Source organism: Chelonia mydas, chromosome 11 (assembly GCF_015237465.2).
Source record: "Chelonia mydas isolate rCheMyd1 chromosome 11, rCheMyd1.pri.v2, whole genome shotgun sequence".
In the NCBI taxonomy this organism is placed as follows: domain Eukaryota; kingdom Metazoa; phylum Chordata; order Testudines; family Cheloniidae; genus Chelonia; species Chelonia mydas.
Genome location: NC_051251.2, coordinates 72,041,875 through 72,067,011, shown reverse-complemented (window position 1 = coordinate 72,067,011; position 25,137 = coordinate 72,041,875). Strand labels below are relative to the sequence as shown.

At 41.6% G+C, this 25,137-nt stretch overlaps 1 protein-coding gene across 4 annotated transcripts in view; it reads right to left on the bottom strand.

The window, feature by feature from the left end:
* The window catches only part of NDUFA10 (NADH:ubiquinone oxidoreductase subunit A10), an 86,574-nt gene that overhangs the window by 38,149 nt on the left and 23,288 nt on the right, over nt 1–25,137 (bottom strand). For all 4 annotated transcript variants that reach the window (XM_037912423.2, XM_037912422.2, XM_043525207.1 and 1 more), the window contains 2 exons: nt 14,472–14,526; nt 4,410–4,495 (listed from right to left, as the gene is read on the bottom strand). In XM_037912423.2, coding sequence (XP_037768351.1) covers nt 4,410–4,495; nt 14,472–14,526 — 141 coding nt within the window. The remainder of the gene's footprint in view (nt 1–4,409; nt 4,496–14,471; nt 14,527–25,137) is intronic.

Below are 25,137 nucleotides of genomic sequence, written 5' to 3'. Positions count from 1 at the left end.
TTGGTAGCTTTGTTTGTAATTTTAAATTTACTGAAAAAGTCGCGTGCAGCAGGCATATAAATACACAGTAAACATTTTTGCATAAATTAGGAGTGATTTCTGTGATATATCCAGAGTGATTGGAAAATGTCCAACACAACTTTGAGGGTGAATCCTTAGGTCATTTTAAGAAAAAACGTTTCTGTGAACACGTGTCCTAAAATTCTTCCTAAGGGAGCTACAGTCCCTTCAAGGAGGTGATGAAAAGTTAATTTCTGATTAATATCTCAAAAACGTTTTAAGATAAAGTAATGAAAGTATGTCCGTGTCTTAGCGTTAGTATGTGCTACCATATTACATTATCCAAAATTATTTAAACCATAAGCATCCCGAACTGGCGGTTGGTCATTTTTATTTCATATTTCAAGAAAGGCTTGTCGTCGACTTATTATGTTCCATAATAAGTTGTTAATTTTTGGTTATTTATTATTACGTTTAAAATTTATGGTTCTAAAGTTGAAAAATAAGTAATAAGTATCATCATCATCATAAGCATCTAAGCAGATTAAAATTTTTGAACAGTTTTCTCGGAAACGGTTAATTATACAAAATGAATTAAGATGCAAGTTTTAGCATTAAATCATATTCCAGGGTCGCATCTGTTAAATAGTCGAAGAGTTAAAAAATATTAAATAAAATTGGCCCAGTCCCCCCAGTTCACGACGCCTGCAGTTTAAATAATTTTATTTGAATGATGTTATACGATAGAACGTTGGAAATAAAAGTTTAACGGGAAAGCGGATTCAAATTGAAAGCACAGTCCTTTTAGTAAAGAGAGCAAATTTTTGGAAATATGTTTTTCTTTCATCAGGCTGGAAACATTATACAAGATAGAGCAATTAACAGGTTCTATCTTGTATAATCTATTCAGGCTGATGAAGCAAAAACATATTTCCAAAAATTTGCACTCTTTACTAAAAGGACTGTGCTTGCAATTTGAATCCGCTTTCCCGTTAAAGTTTATTTTTAACCTTGTAACGTGTAGCCTCGTTACTTCCCAACAACGTTGTAGAACAGCAATAGCACGTATTAACGCTTCGGCACATACCAAATTTCATTGAGATATCTATATTAAAGCGTTTTTGAGATATTAATCAAAAACTTGGAAAATATTTCTAATATTTTTACCACAAAATTTCATAAGAAAAATGAACTTGCAATTTATAAATACAAATTTATATTATGTATATTAAAAATACTTACTTCATTAAAACTGCAAGAAACATGTTAAAATATTAAAATATACTTTAATAATAATTCTGTGTAAAAAGAAAATGCGATCATTTTTGTCCAGAAAATCCAAAATAAATTCCAAGTACCTTAAGAGGTTAAGATATCACAAGCAGGTACATTATAAAAAAATGTAATGCTTTTACTCATTGCTTTTCGAAGATCATAACAAGAAACATTTGGATGCGGTAGCAGCACAAGAAGATTTGGCCATGGCTTCAACAAAAAAATCAAATCTGCCCCCCAGGATTGATAGCCGATTTATGGAAAAAGATCTCAATGACGTCTTTACTTCTGAATTTGAAAAACCCCAATTTGGGCTTTTGGGAAAAGCAAAGAAGAAATTGGCAACGTGCAAGGTGGAAAAGGAAGTGAATGGTGAGCTCAAACCATGTAGCTCCAAGACAAGTGAGGCAAGTGCCGTGAAAAGTTTCAACCTTTGGTGGCATGTAAAACATAACCATCCTGAAAACTATGTGGCTCTGGTTACAAAAAAGGACCAGGAAGATGAGGCAAAACAGAAAGCTGACGTGGCTAAACAATGTTCATCTGGCTCTTTGAAAACTCTTGGAGAAAAGATTTTTTGCGGAGCTTCATCTGAAAAGAAACCCAAAATTGCGCAAACAAAACTTTGAAAAAAATATTTGAAGTCCTCAAAGGTTACAGTCACCATGGATGCCAATACTTTCCATGAAGGGCTGATGGAAATGGTTTGCTTGAGTTCAACACTGATCACTACCTTCAGGCTAAAGAACAAAGAATTCCAAAAAATTGCGCGTCTAATGGGTCAGCAGCTTGGCGTTTCAATGGAGCACGATGTGGTTCGTCATTTAGTTGTCAGCACAGCTGAGTTTGGTCGCGAAGAGCTCAAGAAAGCTTTGGAGCAAAAATTGTGCTACCTGAAAATGGATTCAGCAACCCGTGAAAACAGAAATTTCCTTGCAATCAATTCTCAGTACTACGAAGAAGGAAAAGATAAAGCAGTGGTAAAAACCTTGGACATAATCGACACTGAAGGGCATCACAATTCTTTGTACGTGAAAAGTCAAGTAAAAGCTGTTTTACAAAATTTGGGATCAGTGAAATGCAAGTGCTGAGCATCTGCATGACAATGCAGCAAACATGACATGTGCCATCAAAAATTTCAGCGAGGACAATGAAATCATTTCTACCTCTGAGAACAAGGATGTGGACAGAACTGAAGCTATTTTACCTGATGAAGGAACTAAAGGAATGGATGAAATCGAACTCAACATGGATGCTGCTGCGCAATGGGTTAATGAACCTAGCCTCATACTTCCAACATGGCTTCATGAGGACAACTCAAAAGTCCAACTGAAGAGTGGTATTCACACTCTTCAGTTGGCAATCCAGACTGAACATGCGAAGAAATTCCTGGCAAAAATTCGACAAGTCGTTGTCAAAATACGAACCCCAAGTATTCGAAGTGTTCTGCTTGATCTACATGGGGTAACAATCATTGGATACTGTGACTCACTGGGGTTCAACATTTGTGATGATTGATCAGCTTCTCATTTTTCAGTCTTACTTGAACAAGTGGCTGCTGCTGGAACAAGAGAACTCAAGTTAAAAAAAGCTGAATGGGCCAAAGTAAAGAATCTGTGAGACCTCTTGGCAAAGCCAAACCAAAACAATCGTGAATCTTCAAGCTGTTGATGAAACCCTGGGAGTTTTAATGAAGGAATGGCGAAAACTGTCAAAATTCTTGCAAGAAAATGGTGGACAAATTGCAGAAGGAATTCTATCCTCCATGCAGAAGCGCGATGAGAAGCTTTTTGACAATATTCATTTCCTTGCTGGAGTTTATGTTGACCCACGGTATCGGATTCTTCTTACCTCAAGGAAAATACCAAAGGCAAAGGAAGGGCTCCTTGATATTGCTCGACAACTCAAAAAACAAAATCTATTGCTACATTTGAACTCAGCGAAAGAAGTTGAAGAAAATGAAACACAACAAAAGGAGTCATCAACAATCGAATCTGCGGTTTCGGAAAGTTCACATCCTTCAGAAATAACAGGCTGTTCTCAAACTTCTGTCTCCACTCTGAACTTGTTCGAGCAGCCATCCCTGATTCAACCATCACAGGGAAATGGAGATAATTCATGCACCAATTCTTCAGAAGATGATGCCTTCAAAAAGGAATTGGATAAACAAGAAAGAAGCCAGCAAGTTTCTGTCATTCATAATTGTAATGAAGCATTATTCGAGAGAAACTTTCGGGAAGATTGTGAGGCGATGGAGTCTATTGGTAGGCTAAAAGTTAAGTCTGTTTTTGAAGCCATTCACAGCTACCCACACTGCATTCAGGCTGCCTGTAGAATTGCTTCGAGCATGCCAACAACTCAAGCTAGTATAGAGCGACTGTTTTTGGCTTTAAAGTTCATTTTAAATGATTTGCGGCAGGCTATGAAAGACGACTTGATTGCTGCAATAATTTTTTACAGAATGAATTATGAATGATTCTAGTTTGTATCATTGTTGATGACATTTAAATTGTTTTAAAAGTCTGGATAAAAATGTTTTTTTCAAAATTTCAGTTTGCACTTTTTTATTTAGTTAAAAATTAATTTGAGTTGGAACGGAGCTGGAGCAGTCACTATTGGTGCTGGAGTAGAGCAATTCAAAAATTTGATTGCTCCAAATTTGATGTGCTCCTGGCACATTGCAGCATTTGTTTTTTTAAGTCTTTACGCTCTCATCTTGGTACAGTAATTGTTTGGGGACAAGAGTAATTCCACTGATATAACTTGCACATCAAACACAATTTCCTACAGCTCAAAAAGCCACAGTTCATGGCAAAACTCTTATATTATGAAATAAGCATAGAATTCTGTGGTTTGGGGATTGATTAATTGGATATGGAGCCTTTATCTGTGGGTCTCTGGCTGAATCTAGCTCAAGTTGGTAGTAACCAAAAAGCCACCACCATCTGATATCTGGCTTACTAAAAGTTGGTGGTCCCAGACCAGATTAGTGGCAACCATCCTCTCATTGTTTACCTCTGACAGAGGATGTATAAAACTAAGTCTTGGTGCAAATATGCAATTTCTTTTTTAAAGTAAAAGACAATAAAAGTTTCTCCTTACTGGCAACATTGAATAGGATTAGGTTTACTTACTAAAGCCTCAAGTGATGGAAACTAACATCATCTTGTTCCAGCCAAGGTCCCTTATCAAACTTCAGATACTCAATATCTTCAACTACCTGAAAGAGAGGCATACGTTATAATTACAAGAGTTTATCAAAATGTATATCCTCAGTCAAGAAAAATAAAAGTCAGTCAAGCAAACAATACATGCAATTAAACAACAAAGCCATCCCAATAGGTGATTTGCTATTACCTTCCAACAGTAATGCAAAACATTAGTAACAATTACATGTTCAGAACACCCCACAGGCAGTGACTAGAGTCCTTGAGGAACTCTTGCTGAGTTCACTTACTGATGCTTTACATCCCCATGGAGGGATAGGTGGGGAATACTTAAGGTGCTGGTAGGGACTTTGTTTGTGCTACTCTCAAAACACTCCAAAGTGACTGGCTATGATGTTGACTAGATGCACACATAGTCCAGACTGCAGCTCTTATACAGAGGCATCCCTTAGGGGAGGATCTATTAATGGAGATTCTCTACATCCCAGTAAGAAGGAGAAGATGGAAGATTATAAAATACAGGTAGGATCTGATGAGAAACAGCCAAATGAAAAAGAGGCCCATTCAATTACATTATGTAATGGCAGACAGCTAAAAAGTGACAAGTTTTTAAAGTGCTTATATACCAATGCCGGAAGTCTGAATAATAAGATGGGGAAATAGTGTGCCTCATATTAAATGAGATATTGATATCATAGGCATCACAGAAACTTGGCGGAATGAGAATAATCAATGGGATATATTTTGTACCCTGGTATTACTGTATCAGAAGGACAAAACAGGTTGTGCTGATGGGGGAGTGGCACTATATGTGGAAAAAAGTATAGAATCAAATGAAGTAAAAATCTTAGCTGAACCAAACTGTACCATAGAATCTCTATGGATAGTAATTCCATGCTCGAATAAGAAGAGCATAGCAGTAGGGATATATTACTGACCACCTGACCAGGATGGTGATAGTGATGGTGAAATGCTCAGGGAGATTAGAGAGGCTATAAAAATAAAGAACTCAGTAATAATGGGGGATTTCAACTATCCCCACACAGAGTGGGTACATGTCCCCTCAGGATGGGATGCAGAGATAAAGTTTCTTGACACCTTAAATGGAGCAGCTAGTCCTGGAACCCACAAGAGGAAAGGCAATTCTTGATCTAGTGTTAAGGGGAGCACAGGATCTGGTCCAAGAAGTGAATATTGCTGTACCACTTGGTAATAGTGACCATAATATAATCAAATGTAACATCCCTGTGGCAGGGAAAACACCACAGCAGCCCAACACTGTAGCACTTAATTTCAAAAAGGGGGACTACACAAAAATGAGGAAGTTAGTTAAACAGAGGATGTTGTGAAGGACAAAACTATAATAGGATTCAAAAAAGAACTAGATACATTCATTGAGGATAGGTCCATCAATGGCAATTAGCCAGGATGGGCAGGGTTGGCGTCCCTAGCCTGTGTTTGCCAGAAGCTGGGAATGGGCGACCAGGGATGGATCACATGATGATTACCTGTTCTGTTTAATCCCTCTGGTGCACCTGACATTGGCCAGTGTCGGAAGACAGGATACTGGGCTAGATGGACCTTTAGTCTGACACAGTATGGCCATTCTTATATTCTTATGAGGTAGGGATTAACAGCTGGGGAAAATTTGGGAGGATGTAGTGAAGAGGGTAGTTCCTAACAGGTCTTCCAGGAAGACCCTTTAGATCAGTGGCTCTCAACTTTCTAGATTAATGTACCCCTTTTAGGAATCTGATTTGTCTTGCGTACCCCCAAGTTTCACCTCAATTAAAAACTACTTGCTTATAAAATCAGACACAAAAATACAAAAGTGTCACAGTACACTATTACTGAAAAATGGCTTGCTTTCTCATTTTTACCATATAATTATTAAATAAATCACTTGGAATGTAAATATTGGACTTCAATTTCAGTGTGTAGTATATAGAGCAGTATAAACAAGTCATTGTCTGTATGAAATTTTAGTTTGTACTGACTTTGCTAGTGCTTTTTATGTAGCCTGTTATAAAACAAGGCAAATATCTAGATGAGCTGATGTACCCCCCTGGAAGACCTCTGTGTACCCCCAAGGGCACATGCACCCCTGACTGAGAACCACTGCTTTAGATGAAACAGTTAGTAATATATCTACAAGGCCAGAACCTGAGCAGGTGTAATTGTTATAGCTCCATTGACTTCAAGGGAGCAATAATCTACAGCAGCAGAGGTTCCAGCCCACTCTTATTTATCTATTTACTGACACTGACACACACACATTTCTATTCTATGCTACATAGTATAGCAATCACTTCCCTGTACCTCACAGAGCAATAAATGCTTCTTGGCAGAAAGGGGTGGCAAAGGTATCCATTGTTTACGTTACAAAAGGCTCTATATTACCTAAATAATTCTGCTTTGTTCCTCATGTTAAGTAGGAACAAGAGTTGATTTACACAGGTATTACTAACCTTTGATCATCATTTTACTTTGAGCATTGCAGTGTACATTTCTCTTAAGACCATTTAGCTGATGTAAACTTATAAACAGATGGTTGATGTGTGATAGTCTCAAAACCTGACAGAATCTAAAGAAAACCCTGAATTCTCTATGCCCACTGTTGATCTGTGACTAAGTGCAACATTGGCAAGATAAGGGGCTAAATTATCTTAAATGCCCCTTCCTTATTCTTAATTTTAGATTCCAAATACTCAAATTAGATACCATATGTTCCACTTGACAAATGAGAAAGCAGTTATTTTTCATGCTGAGGTAACCCTTTAATCACTGCCATTTAATGGCTGGAGAAAGAGCCCGCGCATTAACTTCTAAAAACATCATGAATCAGCATGTGTGAAATCAATCAGTATTCTAATCAGTTGCTTTTATTCAAGTGACTGTAGGAAAGAGCATCTTTTCAGCAGCTTCTTATCCAGATCACATCATTGTATTACTGTGGGTGGGTGACAGTGTGCATGTGCATGTATTTTTGTCTACAGAATCTATAGACTGCAAATGATTTTGTCAGTCTTCCAACAGCTTTTAAGGAAAATTTCACTTTAATGGGAAACAACCTCAAAAGAGAAAATATAGTACAAGTTCCTTCTAAGCAGAATTAATACCCATGTTTATGGTTCCCACTTGGCATCTAACTTGCAAAATTGTATGCTATTCTTGCAAATAATGACTGCAAATAATAAATTCCTACTCTACTCCAAATCTGCTCAAACCCAAATTTGACATGGGTCATCAATACACTCCAGGGCCATGTACTGTGATGATGTAATATTGCTGGCCCGGAGGAATATCTGCTTGAGCAATAAGAGCTTTAGACTACTTTAAACCCTAATTTACAGGATTAAAATAAAATTGTCAGCAATGGGATTTGCTAACTGTTACCAGGAAGGAGTAGAAGGGATGTAATTTTTTTCTCCTAAAGCCTCTCCATTTCCCTATTGAGCCTGTGACTATCCCCATCCGTAGCCGTACAACCTGGGATCATCTTTTGATTCCTCCCACCCATTCCCACACATGCAGGTCCTGCCAAATCTTGCGGTATCTTCCTCTGCAACATACTGAAAATCCAACTGTTCCTTTCATCAACACCATGATTATTTATTTCCTCTTGTTTCTTGAAGCCTCATCCTCCCTTGCATATCTGACACCCATAACATCTCTCCTTAGTGCACCCAAAATGAAGTACTGAACATGTTATTCCTTGCCTGTTGATCTGACTGCATCACAAGACTTCTTGAATCACTTCACTTGCACCACATTGTCCAACAATTCAGATTTAAGACCTTTTTCTTTTGCCTTTAAAGGTCATACACAAATCTGCTCCTGCATCTGACCTCCTTTCATATTCTCCAGCCCCACCTCCATCAATGACATCTACCTTGTTACCCTATTAATCTCAATGCTACCTTTTTTATACTGCTCGATGGGTGCTCTCCCCATCGTGGCTCACTAAGGGTTTGTCTACACTGGCAATTCGTCAGTAAAACTTTTGTCATTTGGGGGTGGTTTAATACCCCGAACGACAAAAGTTTTGTCGACGAAAAGCAGCAGTGTGAACAGCGCTTTGTCGGCAGGAGAGCTCATGAAACATCTAATTTGGGCACTATACAGACTTGTAACTCAACAAACAGCAAGACAGTAGCAAATCTAGGAATAGCATCAAGACTAGAATAGAAAAGAAGGGACTACAAGTCCTAAATCCGCAGGCAGTACTTAAACTGGATGTTTCACACCAATACCGCCACAATGAGTGTGGCAGCTGTAGTATCTGAACATAATACAGTGGAATACAGATCAGAGGTGCTGCACAGATTATGTATCCATCTAGAAATGCACAAATTAAGGACCCCAATCCTGCAAACACTTAAACAGGTGCGTAACTTTTTTTATGCACCGAAGGAGTCAAATGGAGACCAGAGACTGCTCACTTGTGAGTGTCTGCAGGATTGAGGCCTGCAGTTTGGATATATCATTCAAAAGTTAAAAAACCAAAATTTGAGTATTTATTTTCTTAAATTAGGTAGAGGATAATGTTAACTCTTAAGAACTATTTCTTACACCACAATGTCAGACTGCCAATTGTAAAGACTCTCAGTAATCAGATACATAAATAAGATTGGATCTTAGAAGGTATGCAAAGAATTTTCTTTTTTTTAAAAAAAACAATTTATGCACAAGTTCAACAAGCTTTCAATGACAGCTATTACACATCTTTATCTCTACAATAATTATTTTGACAATCATTTAATAACCACCGACATGAGACGCAAATCATTGCTTATAAATGTGTGTTCTGGGGAAATGGTTAACACGCTCCATTATCATATGCACACTGGAACAACCAGCCCTGTTTGTAATTTTGAAATCAAGCTGCCTGACAAGTCCCTCAACCAACCACTTAAATGAGATTTTCTTAATTAGTCTTTGCTTATTCAAAAGGGATTCAAGGAGACACTAAGACCTCATTTATGGTACCAAAACCTACAGTGATAGGGAATCTGGTTACAATACAGTAGTATCCAACACAAAATGGATTAAAATGTGCAGCGAAGTGTAGTAACAGGGATAATTAAGCCCAAGGTTTTCACACAACTCAGTAATCCAGTTGAACAGTCCGAACTCCTCTACACCAGCGGTTCTCAATTAGCACATAGCTGTATGCTAAAAAAAATTCAAAATTTGCCACTTTGATCTGAAAGAGGGCAGGGCCGGTTGAGGGGAAGACAGCATCTGGCAGCCTGCTGGAGCACACCTGCCACCAGGGGGTTGGTGAGTGCATCAGGGGGGTAGGGTGCAGGAGTGTGGGTCTCTGGGAAGATCTGGGGGAGGGGGTGGGAGGTACTGAGAACCAGGGGTTTGTGGTGGTGCTGCAGCACTCCCAGGTTTTAGGCTGCTCAGCCCCACGGCTCTGCTCTTGGTCTCTCTGTGGAGGGGTCTCTGGGCGGGGGATGCTGGGCATAGGGGAGTGTGTGGAGTTTTGAGGGGGACGCTGTGGTTCTCAACCTGTGGCCCACAATGATAAATAGGTTGAGAACCACTGCTCTACACCCAACTGTGTTGAGCATGACCACAGAGGTAACTAGGTTCCCCAACCCAAGATTTTAATAGAGTTGACAGGACATAAATAATGCCAGTTTGCTCATCCCATCAAAACTAATCAATAAGAAAGGGGAGATTGGACCAAATTATTAGACTTTACCATCTGGATTAAACAGTTAAACACACATCACCTGGGATGAGGTTTCATTTTACACTTTTTTCATGAGATGCAGCTTAAACATAGGCTGCAATACCTGCAAATTAGAGAGATCTACCAATTGGAAGTAGGTGTTACATCACATTCCTCCCATTCTCTGCCTTGTACTGCCCCTGGTCAAAACACAGACCCATCTCATTCTGCAATTCAGAAAGTGGAATTTATAAAATTATTAACTAACTTGATTTAATAGGAATTACAGAGATGATTCCAACAGAAATTGGGTGGCACAAAGACTTTCCTGCTGCCTGACAGAGGCTATTTGGCTCCAGTTCACAATTTGTTTTCTCTAGAGACTCCAAAAGCAATTGATTTCAGGATTTCCATGGTTCATTTGTACCCTGATGCGGCATTATGTCATTATCAATGAGCAAGGCACAGTGACAGCAGGTGATCTTCAACAGAGATTTTAAAGCTGTTTAACGCTGAAAAGCAAAAATCCTAGTATAACAACTTCACAAAGGTAGCAGTAAGGTAGCAAGGTCAGGAGCCTCTTTTACTATTAACTGCCGATCTACATTTAAATATCTTCAGTTAAGCATCTCGTTGCAGACCAGGTGGAGAAGAGGAACTCAAGATCATTGTATGCGGAAGAAAGAACCAGCAGCATGGTATTAGTATACCAACCTGAATGCTATAAAAATCACTCCCAAGGCAAATTTAGGTGTGCTGCCCTTCATAGAAAAGCACTCTGAAATTACCACACAGCACTGAAAAACAATGTTTTTATTACAGTTAAGATTACACAGTCTGCAAAGTTATGTAAAAGACTTGTGGATAAGCTATTTTCATAGCTAAAACAAAATCAGTTTGGCATCCCCCCAGTTGTATAGAGGTGGAAAATAGAGGTATACTTGGATCTGAGTGCTGCACTGAATTCAAATGTACATCCCATTATATCCAGGCTCTTATAGCCCACTCCCTACAAAAATGCATCACTTCTCATTAAAAATAAAATCAGAGTAATGAACTGCTCCAACATGAATTCACAGTGTTAAATTTCTGTTCATGTTTTCAGCCTTATCAAGAGGCAGAACTCTGAAAATTACAAAGCTACAACTTTGCTCTGCTGTCTGATTGCTCAGCAACCACGTAAAGCTGAAATTCACATCTCCCGCACATCTTTGAAGTACGCTGTCACCATTAGAAAGTCTCCAATCTCTTATGAGGCTTCGTTTCTGATCAGAACAAGACCTAGCATAATGGAATATTATGGCTGAACCTGCCCATGTTAACTACTTAACCCTTTTGTTTAAGCATTTCTGGACTGGTCCTCAAATGTGTTTATTTACACATTGATCATCAAATGGAAAGTGGGCTTTCCACAGCAGCAGGAAATTCATGATAGTTATGAGATGTCTGAATTCTTCGACTTTTAGGGGTGTGTCTATATTGCACCTGGGATGGCACTTCCCAGCATGGGTAGACAGAAATATGCGAGCTCTATTTGAGCTAGAGTGCTAAAAATAGGAATGTGGCCACAGCAGCTCGGGTTCACCACCCAAATACACATGTAGGGAGTCAGGCGGGTTTGTACTCAGGTAGTTGGCACAATCCACTGTGGCCACACAGCTATTCTTAGCGAACTAGCTCAAGCGGAGCTGGTGAGTGTCTGTCTACCCATGTTGGGAAACACAACCTCAGGTGCTGCACAGACATACCCTAAGGGTGAAGGAGCAAGATCCTTTTCACATGATGGCAGAAACTGTATTATTAACGTGTATGTTTATGCACAGCTGTTGCCAACAGAAATTTAAGCACATTTTCTAAGACCAATATACATCCCTGTGTCTAATTTATCAAATGTTAATAAAAACCTCCCACTCCACACTTGCCATGGAAATCTGGATAGAACATTCTCCATGCCCATGCATCAACTGAGCTGTTCCTGAGAAAGTTTCATCCATAGCAAAGTCTGGGTTTACTACTTTGCTAGTAGATCCCTGAACCAATTAGGTCCCCATCTCCCTCTGTAAATCCTCTCTTCCCAACCCTCCTCTGATAGTGCACCCCATAAGGCTTTATGGAAATATGCTTATGAATGTATATATGACATAACTAGAATATGTTTTATGCTACATATGCCATGTAACATATCTCTGTAAAGGTTATGATCTACTGAATCTGTTAATCCCATTTGTATGCACATATCATTTTTGTACTTGAAGTCATGAATATTGGCTGTATACTTGCTTGATTTCTAAGTAGCCTTAGTAGAGCATTTGGTCAGCTTCTTGAGAAAGGAATGTGCAAATTAAGTGCCCAATCAAGAAACACTTAAATGACAATGAAACTTGTAATGCTCCAATCCACATAAGAAGTCTACCTGAGGACATTCAAGGTAAGCAATGGCTGCTGCCTGAAAAAACTGAGTCATGCATGGACATGTGACTTGTCCATGTGACTCCAAAATTCCATCTTGGAGCTGGACTTTGCATAGGAAAGAGAAGGGGGTCTCCACCCACAAGAGAAAGTCTATTTAAGCCTGTGGAAAACCCCTCCATTTTGTCTTCAGCTTGCTCAAGAGATAGCCTCTCCACCCCCAATGATACCTGAAAGAAACTGGAGCAAAGGACAGTAACTACGGGGGGTGTGAGTGATTGCTGGACCCAGACTAGAAGGAGACTAGTCTGTAAAAGGAAGCTTACTGGGTGAGGTTTTTATCTGTATTCAGTTTTCTTAGACAGACTTGTGTGTTTTTTATTTTGCTTGGTAATTCACTTTGTTCTGTCTGTTACTACTTGGAACCACTTAAAATACTACTTTCTGTATTTAATAAAATCACTTTTTACTTATTAATTAACCCAGGGTATATATAAATACCTGGGCAGGGGGGGCAAACAGCTATGCATATCTCTCTATCAGTGTTACAGAGGGCGAACAATTTATGAGTTTACCCTGTATAAGCTTTATACAGGGTAAAACAGATTTATTTGGGGTTTAGACCCCTTTGGGAGTTGAGCATCTGAGTGTTTAAGACCGGAACACTACGTAAGTTGCTTTCAGTTAAGTCTGCAGCTTTGGGGCACGCGGTTCAGACCCTGGGTCTGTGTTGGAGCAGACTGGCGTGTCTGGCCCAGCAAGACAGGGTGCTGGCGTCCCATGCTGGCAGGGAAAACAGGGGCAGAAGTAGTCTTGGCACAACAGCTAGCAACCCCAAGGGGGTTTCTGTGATCCAACCCGTCACACCTCCTCCTTCAGCAATAAGCAACATGCTACCATGCAGGGGTCTGGGTCTCATCTCTTGGGCTATGCAATCAGCCCTGGGAACGATTCTTTGCACCTCTCTCTTTCTCTAGCAGATGAAAAGAGTTAAGTTAGACAAGCTCCTGATGAAGTAACAAGGAAGGTCCCCATAATATCAGGCCTTCAAAGCAAGACGCGTGGGGAGAATGGGGTTCAATAAATTGGAAAAAAAAAAATATGGGTGATGTAGCTCTTAGGAGCTGTGCAGAACCTTATCACTTGTATAAAATTTGATAGTACTTTAACAGGCTGTGTACTGAAAATGAAAGATCATCATTTGATGAGGGATCAAATCTACTACAAACTGGTCCAAAGCTATATAAGACAGTAAGCAGGCATTAGAAATTAGCCGCAACTGTAGAAACAAAACAACAAACAAGAGGTGAAAGGCCTTAATTATCCCATTATCAATCCTCTACAATCTTCTCTGAATTCTCCCCACACTGTGACCAAGTGGATTGCATTTTTCCAGAATAAAGACACATACAGAATCAATCCCAGGCTAATCGAACTGGATACTATAAACTGGCCTATTACCCTGCAGTTTGGTTGATTTTCCCCACGTCCACACTGGTCTGCACCAATCCATTTGGAGAGAAGAACTGCAATTCACAGATACCATATGCAACTGTCAATACAGATCAAGTGACTGGCCTTTTAGCAGTCTCAACATTTGTGGTTGCATGACTACCTTCCAGCAAGTTGGCCCTTACAGTTATCACAGACATTTTTCTCAGATCAAAGAATCCGTGGGATTGTAAAAGGAGTCAAACTTCAGATCCACTAGTAGTTGTCTAGCAAAGTAATAAAATAACTTGATATTCCCTTTAACTAGTCTTGGAACTAGTTTCTTTTAAGAGTGGATTATTTTATGTTGCTGTTACTCTAAAAGACATGACTAAATTGCAAATCCAAGATTAAGTACAAAAGATGGCCAGAACAATGCATTTCAAAAAACAGATTTCCCTAATTAAAGCTTAACGATATCAACTCCATGCAGCAAGCTCTTTTACCTTCTCTACATCCTGTGCCGCACTCGCTGTGTACTGCAAAACCTCAGAGGTCTCACTGCAAAGAAAATAAATAATATTAAAGTTACTGGATATAGCTACCTTGCCTCCCAGAAAAAAAAAAGACCCCAATTATTCATGCTGAAATGAAATTAAGATGTAATACACCAAGATAAATGGAATAATTTCAAATTAAGATTTTTTTTTTTTTTGTGGAGGAGTTATTTGGAGAAGTTGTTGCAGTAGAACACTCCCTGTATTGCTCAATGTTTCTTCCCTGCAATGAAAGTGTTTAAAATTCCCAATGTCAGAATTAACTGAAAACTATCTAAGTACAGCTGAATCTAAGAGTTTGCTAGTATGAGACTTGTCCTAATTATGCACTTCTGCTCCTATTCAATTCAGACAACCACTCTCCAAACTATTAGCAGTTGTTTGACCCAAAAATTCAGTGAGAGTCTTGCATTTTACTATAACCATTACATTTGTGGATTATTTCGGGAGAGGATTAAATTGTTTATCTTTATTTACCAGGCTAGAAGGTAACAAACAATATGACATTAAACCGGGGTCCATAGTTATGGATGGAAAAACGCCCACAAAACAGACTGTAAACACCCTGGCACAAGGACCATCTTTGTGTTTGTACAGAACCTAGCACAATCGGGTCTGGGGCCTAACTGGAGCTTCTAGGCACTACCGCAATATGAGTAACAAACTTCATTGCATTCACTCCTGTGATTCACAAACACTTTTTGCAGTGCTGTAACTGCATGCTTGTCCCCCCACAGTTCCTGCCAAGTAAACCACTATGAATTCAAGAGACATCCATTTACTTTTTACAGGAGCAAATAGCAATCTTGGACCCTTTTATGTTCCTTCTAGGTTTTTTAAAGATGGAAGTTCACAGCCCCAGCAATTTTAAGTACAGCATTTTATTTAATTTGCAGCTGAAAAAAAGTTCTGAGAAAAATCACCTTTTGCTTAGCAGAACAACCTGCAAGTCCAAAGCAGAAGTAAAACCTGGCAATCTGAAGCCTACCGCTGGCAGCAGTCACGTTACCAGCAAGTGACAATTCAGGACAGCAGCAGCATGGAGGCCAAAACCAGTCTGAAGCCTGAGTTATTAGTGGTCCATCAGGACAGCTTTGTTAATAAAAAACATATGCCCTTTATTCCAAAGGATCCCAAAGCACTTCACTGCACTACTGATACACGGTCAGTTTCTGGCTAGCAAGCCACTGCACATGGCACTTTAATGTTTAAAAAGTTTCCTGGTTACAAGAGGAGATTTCATTATTTTGTTCTTTTTACTCATCTTGCGCAATAATTATGGCTCTTTGAGAAGTGTGTCCTTATGGGTGCTCCACAACCCACCCTCTACCCCCTCTACTTCAGAGATGTTATCAAGGATTCTGTGGTTAAGAAGGAACTAAAGGAGTTCGCTCACATGTGCTGGTTAATCTCATGGCGGGGCACGAGGGGAGACAGAGCACATGCAGGCCGAACGGACACTGCTACCAAAGTTCTCTGATCAGCAGCGCAAGGACACAAGCACACCTACAATGGAGCACCCATAGGGACGCTACTCAAAGAAGCTGCAGGATTCTTGAAATTCTCAACTCCAACATTCATCGCCCTACAGTCAACTGGCAGAGGAACAAAACTGTCTTACTTTTTTCCCCCAAAGGGGACTGTCATCACAATGCAGCACAGACTTTTGCATTTTCAGTTTCAAGTTTCACTAAACAAAGGATAGTGGGTTTTGATCAAATACAGAGTTCTAAACTGGCAATTACATTATAGAGTGGATCAAGCCTCTTGATACTTTGCAGGCTTTCACAAAGAAGCAGCAGCTGCTCAGTGGTAGCAGAATTGGATATGAAGATTAAGAACAGATTTGCAAAAAGAAAAGGAGTACTTGTGGCACCTTAGAGACTAACCAATTTATTTGAGCATAAGCTTTCGTGAGCTACAGCTCACTTCATCTGATGCACACTGTGGAAAGTATAGAAGATCTTTTTATACACACAAAGCATGAAAAAAAATGGGTGTTTACCACTACAAAAGGTTTTCTCTCCCCCCACCCCACTCTCCTGCTGGTAATAGCTTATCTAAAGTGATCACTCTCCTTACAATGTGTATGATAATCAAGTTGGGCCATTTCCAGCACAAAATGATCACTTTTGATAAGCTATTACCAGCAGGAGAGCGGGGTGGGGGGAGAGAAAACCTTTTGTAGTGGTAAACACACATTTTTTCATGCTTTGTGTGTATAAAAAGATCTTCTATACTTTCCACAGTATGCATCCGATGAAGTGAGCTGTAGCTCACGAAAGCTTATGCTCAAATAAATTGGTTAGTCTCTAAGGTGCCACAAGTACTCCTTTTCTTTTTGCGAATACAGACTAACACGACTGTTACTCTAAAAGAACAGATTTGCAATTTTAGGCTTCTGGCCAGGAAAAGACCACCAAAAAGACTGAAGTGATCTGTTCAATATGATGAAGAGGAGCACCTATCCCAGCATTAGTCATTTATGAGACTATCAGATGACGCACGGAAAGGTTCTGGTATCTCCAGTATGACATCAACCTCCTGTTTTCGTCTAATACATAAACTACTGATGAATTCCATCGTTGTGTGAAACTTAAGTGTCATACATGTTAAAACTTTTAACATCATAGGGGCAGATGTGTCCTCCTTCGAAACTGAGTACAAACTTCATTTGACAGGTTGTTATAAACCCATACACTGGAGATGCCAAGCAGAGTGACTGCTTAAAAAGTGTATTAAGCCACATACAGATGAAGAGTTGAAATCACAGGAGGACCAGCTAGATCAGGATGTAACCTGAATGAAGTAACAATGGTATGTTTCAGGGGCTCGATTTGATCCAAAGAATAAACAACAACATTTTTCTCCTCACTGGTCAATTAAAACAATTCTGCCCTCAGGGATGGGAGTTCTAAGGTTTCCCACCCTCTCTCTTCAGCCTTTAGTTCCAGCTTTGTTCTTACAGCTGTGCACTAGCTGCTAATCAATGGGGGGTGAACTCACCAAGGGAGGCAGCTGACCTTAGCTGCATCAACATCTCATGCCCCAGATGACAGACAGGCTTTAGGATGACGGCATGAAATTATTCATTTCAATAGCTGGCAGCACAGTTACCCTGATTTATCTTGGGAGTTGCAGCAAGAAAACAAGAGGAGATGGACGACACACTTTAAGGTTTGTTCTGACTTACATCAATGAGACTAGATAACCAGATGCATACACAAGCCAACCAGTGTTCCCTCTAATTTTTCCCACGCATGTGGGAGAGGGGCTCAGGGCTGGGGCAGAGGATTGGGGTGAGGGCTCTGGCTAGGGGTGCGGGCTCTGGGGTATGACCAGGGATGAGGGGTTTGGGGTGGAGGTTTCTCAGGGCCTACGGTGGGGAGAGGACTCCCCCCAGCTCTCTCTCCCCGCAGCAGCACCTGGATTGGGTAGGGAAGCGCCTCTCTCCTGGCCGTGGCAGGTCCGTGCCAGGGCTGGGTTGGGGGAGGGGCGCCTCTCCCCGCCGCAGCAGGTCCATGCCAGGGCTGGGTTGGGGGAGGGGTGCCTCTCCCCGCCGCAGCAGGTCCATGCTGGGGGAGAGGCATCTCTCCCCCCGCAGCCCTCAGAGCCTGCATGGGGCTTAATAGGCGGCCACGCAGCTTAGCGGGAACTTAGAAGCCAACCCCAGCTTGATTATATTTACCTTGTTTTAATTCAAAGTAGGATTAGCTTTGTGACCTTTGAAAGTTACCCTTCCTGACCAGAGTCATCACACCACGACACGCCGTGATAATGACCTGGTCTACACTTAAAAGTTAGATAATACAGGTACTGTGTTCAGGGGTGTGAAAAATTCATCCCCCAGATCACCACAGTTAAGCTTACTTAAGTAGATGTGTCTAGGTCAACAGAAGAATTTTTCCGTCAAACTAGCTACTGCTGTTCAGAGACACAGATTAGCTACAGTGATGGAAAAACCCCTCCCTTCAATGTAGGAAGCGTCAACACTACAGAGTCATAACTGCCACTACGGTTTCTACACTGTAGTGTAGAAATGGCCTATGTTAATTGCCCCAAAGACACTTACTCTCATGCAAATTTAGCTCACAAGATAGTTCTGATTTTAATGAGTCTCTCACATAAGAACTAGGATAGGGGACAAACTGAAACTGTCTCCACGGTACTGCTCAGAGCTGCCATACTCAAATTCAGTTCCTAGGTCCGTCCTTCCTACGTGGACAGAGCTAGGAGTGTTGTGGAGAAGAGCACCTCCAGTCTAACAGGTTAGGGAGGAGTAAGTGTCATTTAACAGAAGCTCCACAAAATCAACTAAGGAGTCCTTTCTGGCCACAGAAGTATGCTCAGAAAGTGGTTGCCACATGGGATATGAGGCTAGAGAGTTAAAGCAAGAAAAGGATGTGAAAATCCCCCTCAATTTTTTTTTTTTTATCATCAGTTGCCCAAATTAAAAAAAAAAAAATTTAAAAAAAGACTACTACAGAGCTACCACATGAGAAGATTCTTGGGGGGGGGCCGCAAGTATTCTCTCCAAACAAAATCGGACAGGTGATCATATTAGGACACCTCCGCTCCTCCTCACCTTGCAATGCCCTCTCCCCCACAAACACACACAACAATAAAGAGCTAAAGCCACTAGACCCCACTCTAGGAAAGTGCTCTCTTCACCTCTATAGGTTGTCCACAATACCTTTCAACTGGATAAGCAGCCAGGATGCTAATGCCAAACGCCCACGGTACATCACCAGAAGAGAGGAAAGGAGAAACAGAGCTCAAGAATAGGTTTGCAGAGTTGGAAAATGAAGAAGGGGCTCAGCAGGTGGTCACTGAAGGTGGAAGGGCAAGGAAAAAGAGAAGAGCGGCTAGTCCTATAGGAAAAGGGGAAGACTTAATGGAAACTACACCAAATATGAGCCCCAGGAGGATACAGGATGGGTTGAAGAGGAGTACAAGGGAGAATAGGAATAGAAAGAACTTGCAGCCAGAGGGAACAGGGAATAGACTGGAGAATAGCACCGTCACCAGGAAAAGGCAGGTCTACGTGATCGGGGACTCTTTACTGAGAAGAATCATAGAATCATAGAATATCAGGGTTGGAAGGGACCCCAGAAGGTCATCTAGTCCAACCCCCTGCTCGAAGCAGGACCAATTCCCAGTTAAATCATCCCAGCCAGGGCTTTGTCAAGCCTGACCTTAAAAACCTCTAAGGAAGGAGATTCTACCACCTCCCTAGGTAACGCATTCCAGTGTTTCACCACCCTCTTAGTGAAAAAGTTTTTCCTAATATCCAATCTAAACCTCCCCCATTGCAACTTGAGACCATTACTCCTCGTTCTGTCATCTGTTACCATTGAGAACAGTCTAGAGCCATCCTCTTTGGAACCCCCTTTCAGGTAGCTGAAAGCAGCTATCAAATCCCCCCTCATTCTTCTCTTCTGCAGACTAAACAATCCCAGCTCCCTCAGCCTCTCCTCATAAGTCATGTGCTCTAGACCCCTAATCATTTTTGTTGCCCTTCGCTGGACTCTCTCCAATTTATCCACATCCTTCTTATAGTGTGGGGCCCAAAACTGGACACAGTACTCCAGATGAGGCCTCACCAGTGTTGAATAGAGGGGAACGATCACGTCCCTCGATCTGCTCGCTATGCCCCTACTTATACATCCCAAAATGCCATTGGCCTTCTTGGCAACAAGGGCACACTGCTGACTCATATCCAGCTTCTCGTCCACTGTCACCCCTAGGTCCTTTTCCGCAGAACTGCTGCCTAGCCATTCGGTCCCTAGTCTGTAGCGGTGCATTGGATTCTTCCGTCCTAAGTGCAGGACCCTGCACTTGTCCTTATTGAACCTCATCAGATTTCTTTTGGCCCAATCCTCCAATTTGTCTAGGTCCTTCTGTATCCTATCCCTCCCCTCCAGCGTATCTACCACTCCTCCCAGTTTAGTATCATCCGCAAATTTGCTGAGAGTGCAATCCACACCATCCTCCAGATCATTTATGAAGATATTGAACAAAACTGGCCCCAGGACCGACCCCTGGGGCACTCCACTTGACACCGGCTGCCAACTAGACATGGAGCCATTGATCACTACCCGTTGAGCCCGACAATCTAGCCAGCTTTCTACACACCTTATAGTGCATTCATCCAGCCCATACTTCCTTAACTTGCTGACAAGAATACTGTGGGAGACCGTGTCAAAAGCTTTGCTAAAGTCAAGAAACAATACATCCACTGCTTTCCCTTCATCCACAGAACCAGTAATCTCATCATAAAAGGCGATTAGATTAGTCAGGCATGACCTTCCCTTGGTGAATCCATGCTGACTGTTCCTGATCACTTTCCTCTCATGTAAGTGCTTCAGGATTGATTCTTTGAGGACCTGCTCCATGATTTTTCCAGGGACTGAGGTGAGGCTGACTGGCCTGTAGTTCCCAGGATCCTCCTTCTTCCCTTTTTTAAAGATTGGCACTACATTAGCCTTTTTCCAGTCATCCGGGACTTCCCCCGTTCGCCACGAGTTTTCAAAGATAATGGCCAAGGGCTCTGCAATCACAGCCGGCAATTCCTTCAGCACTCTCGGATGCAACTCGTCCGGCCCCATGGACTTGTGCACGTCCAGCTTTTCTAAATAGTCCCTAACCACCTCTATCTCCACAGAGGGCTGGCCATGTCTTCCCCATTTTGTGATGCCCAGCGCAGCAGTCTGGGAGCTGACCTTGTTAGTGAAAACACAGGCAAAAAAAGCATTGAGTACATTAGCTTTTTCCACATCCTCTGTCACTAGGTTGCCTCCCTCATTCAGTAAGGGGCCCACACTTTCCTTGGCTTTCTTCTTGTTGCCAACATACCTGAAGAAACCCTTCTTGTTACTCTTGACATCTCTTGCTAGCTGCAGCTCCAGGTGCGATTTGGCCCTCCTGATATCTTTCCTACATGCCCGAGCAATATTTTTATACTCTTCCCTGGTCATATGTCCAACCTTCCACTTCTTGTAAGCTTCTTTTTTATGTTTAAGATCCGCTAGGATTTCACCATTAAGCCAAGCTGGTCGCCTGCCATATTTACTATTCTTTCGACTCATCGGGATGGTTTGTCCCTGTAACCTCAACAGAGATTCCTTGAAATACAGCCAGCTCTCCTGGACTCCCTTCCCCTTCATGTTAGTCCCCCAGGGGATCCTGGCCATCTGTTCCCTGAGGGAGTCGAAGTCTGCTTTCCTGAAGTCCAGGGTCCGTATCCTGCTGCTTACCTTTCTTCCCTGCGTCAGGATCCTGAACTCAACCAACTCATGGTCACTGCCTCCCAGATTCCCATCCACTTTTGCTTCCCCCACTAATTCTACCCGGTTTGTGAGCAGCAGGTCAAGAAAAGCGCCCCCCCTAGTTGGCTCCCCTAGCACTTGCGCCAGGAAATTGTCCCCTACGCTTTCCAAAAACTTCCTGGATTGTCTATGCACCGCTGTATTGCTCTCCCAGCAGATATCAGGAAAATTAAAGTCACCCATGAGAATCAGGGCATGCGATCTAGTAGCTTCCGTGAGTTGCCGGAAGAAAGCCTCATCCACCTCATCCCCCTGGTCCGGTGGTCTATAGCAGACTCCCACCACTACATCACTCTTGTTGCACACACTTCTAAACTTAATCCAGAGACACTCAGGTTTTTCCACAGTTTCGTACCGGAGCTCTGAGCAGTCATACTGCTCCCTTACAGAATAGACAGGCCTGTAACCAGAGCTGATCCAGAGAATAGAAGGGTGTTGTTGGAGACCTCAGGGCATGGCCACTAGTTAAGTTGAGGGGATGGAAGGCCATAAGGGTCAAGGAAGTCTCCCTGCTGAAGGCCTAAGGGCTTCTTCTCAACCCCCCTTAATAGAATTCAGGCCTGGCTGGTTTGAGTAAGCTCTTTTGCTCTTAAAACAATGTTGCAGCCGCAGATAATGCCTCATAGTGTAAGGTTTGCTGACGCCAAGCTAAAGATAATAGGAGATAGTTACAAGGCCAGACAGAATGTGCTGGTTGTTTAAGTTGCTAGGAATGCTTGTTAGAGTTTGCAGGAAATAAACATTGTTGTAACCCATATAAGGAAGGCAGAGTATTTGTGCAAAGTTTTAATTGGCTGATATGTAGTGCAGTAGCATTAAGGAATATAAAAGCGTGTGTAATGATCTGCTCTGGTGTGCAGGATTTGAGATTCTATTCTCCCTGTACCTTATTTGCAGCTGCAAAATAAACTTTTCTGCTTCTCCACCCCGTTGTGATTATTGAGTGAAACACACCGTGTAATGAACCCCTGCTGTTGTTTTGCCTCTAGGCACTGGGTGCTGGCAACAGTGTGCTGTCTTCCAGGTGCTAAGATACAGGATGTAGAACTGAGGTTGAAAAGGATCCTAAAGGGAGCGGGAAAGAATCCCCTAATTATCCTTCATGTGGGAACAAATGATACCGGTAGATTCTCGCTGGAACGTATCAAGGGAGACTATGCTAGGCTGGGGAAGACGCTTAAGGAAATCGAGGCTCAGGTGATCTTTAGTGGGATTCTGCCTGTTCCTAGAGAAGGGCAACAAAGGTGTGACAAGATTATGACTATCAACAGATGGCTTAGGCAGTGGTGCTATAAGGAGGGCTTTGGGATGTATGGCCACTGGAAGGCATTCATGGACGGAGGACAGTTCTCTTGGGGTGGACTTCATCTGAGTGAGTAAGGAAGGAAATAGACTTCTAGGATGGAGGCTGGCACAACTGATTAAGAGAGCTTTAAACTAGGAATTTGGGGGAGATGGCTGGGAGATGTCCAGGTAATCTCCATGCCGGATTTTAGCATTGGGAGGGAAGAAAACAAAGCAAGAAAGGATACAGCCGTGGGTAGGAGAACGGACATCAGGACGAAGGGCAGTGTGGATACCAGTCCAATAGGTCATACTGGCTGTAGAATGACTGTGCCTAATCAGGTACAGAATGCGAGCAAGGCCAAACAGCAAAAATTAAGATGTTTGTACACCAATGCGAGGAGCCTAGGTAACAAAACGGAGGAACTAGAGCTACTGGTGCAGGAAGTGAAACCAGATATTATAGGGATAACAGAAACATGGTGGAATAGTAGTCATGACTGGAGTACAAGTATTGAAGGGTATGTGCTGTTTAGGAAAGACAGAATAAAGGTAAAGGTGGTGGAGTAGCATTGTATATCAAGGATGAGGTAGAATGTAAAGAAATAAGAAGCGATGGAATGGATAAGACAGAGTCCGTCTGGGCAAAAATCACTTTGGGGAAGAAAACTACTAGAGCCTCCCCTGTGATAGTGCTTGGGGTGTGCTATAGACCGCCGGGATCTAATTTGGATATGGATAAAGCCCTCTTTAATGTTTTTAATGAAGTAAATACTAATGGAAACTGCGTGATCATGGGAGACTAACTTCCCAGATATAGACTGGAGGACCAGTGCTAGTAATAATAATAGGGCTCAGATTTTCCTAGATGCGATAGCTGATGGATTCCTTCATCAAGTCGCTGCTGAACCAACTAGAGGGGATGCCATTTTAGATTTGGTTTTGGTGAGTAGTTAGGACCTCATAGAAGAAATGGTTGTAGGGGATAATCTTGGTTCAAGTGATCATGAGCTAATTCAGTTCAAAGTGAACGGAAGGATAAACAAAAATAAATCTGCGACAAGGGTTTTTGATTTCAAAAGGGCTGACTTTCAAAAATTAAAGAAATTAGTTAGGGAAGTGGATTGGACTGAAGAATTTATGGATCTAAAGGCAGAGGAGGCCTGGGATTACTTTAAGTCAAAGCTGCAGAAGCTATCAGAAGCCTGCATCCCAAGAAAGGGGAAAAAATTCATAGGCAGGAGTTGTAGACCAAGCTGGATGAGCAAGCATCTCAGAGAGGTGATTAAGAAAAAGCAGAAAGCATACAGGGAGTGGAAGATGGGAGGGATCAGCAAGGAAAGCTACCTTATTGAGGTCAGAATATGTAGGGATAAAGTGAGACAGGCTAAAAGTCAAGTAGAGTTGAACCTTGCAAAGGGAATTAAAACCAATAGTAAAAGGTTCTATAGCCATATAAATAAGAAGAAAACAAAGAAAGAAGAAGTGGGACCGCTAAACACTGAGGATGGAGTGGAGGTTAAGGATAATCTAGGCATGGCCCAATATCTAAACAAATACTTTGTCTCAGTCTTTTATAAGGCTAATGAGGATCTTAGGGATAATGGTAGCATGACAAATGGGAATGAGGATATGGAGGTAGATATTACCATATCTGAGGTAGAAGCGAAACTCGAACAGTTTAATGGGACTAAATCGGGGGGGTCCAGATAATTCATCCAAGAATATTAAAGAAATTGGCACATGAAATTGAGAGCCCATTAGCAAAAATTTGTAATAAATCTGTAAACTCAGGGGTTCTACCATATGATTGGAGAATTGCTAACATAGTTCCTATTTTTAAGAAAGGAAAAAAAAGTGATCCGGGTAACTACAGGCCTGTTAGTTTGACATCTGTATTATGCAAGGTCTTGGAAAAAATTTTGAAGGAGAAAGTAGTTAAGGACATTGAGGTCAATGGTAAATGGGACAAAATACAACATGGTTTTACAAAAGGTAGATCG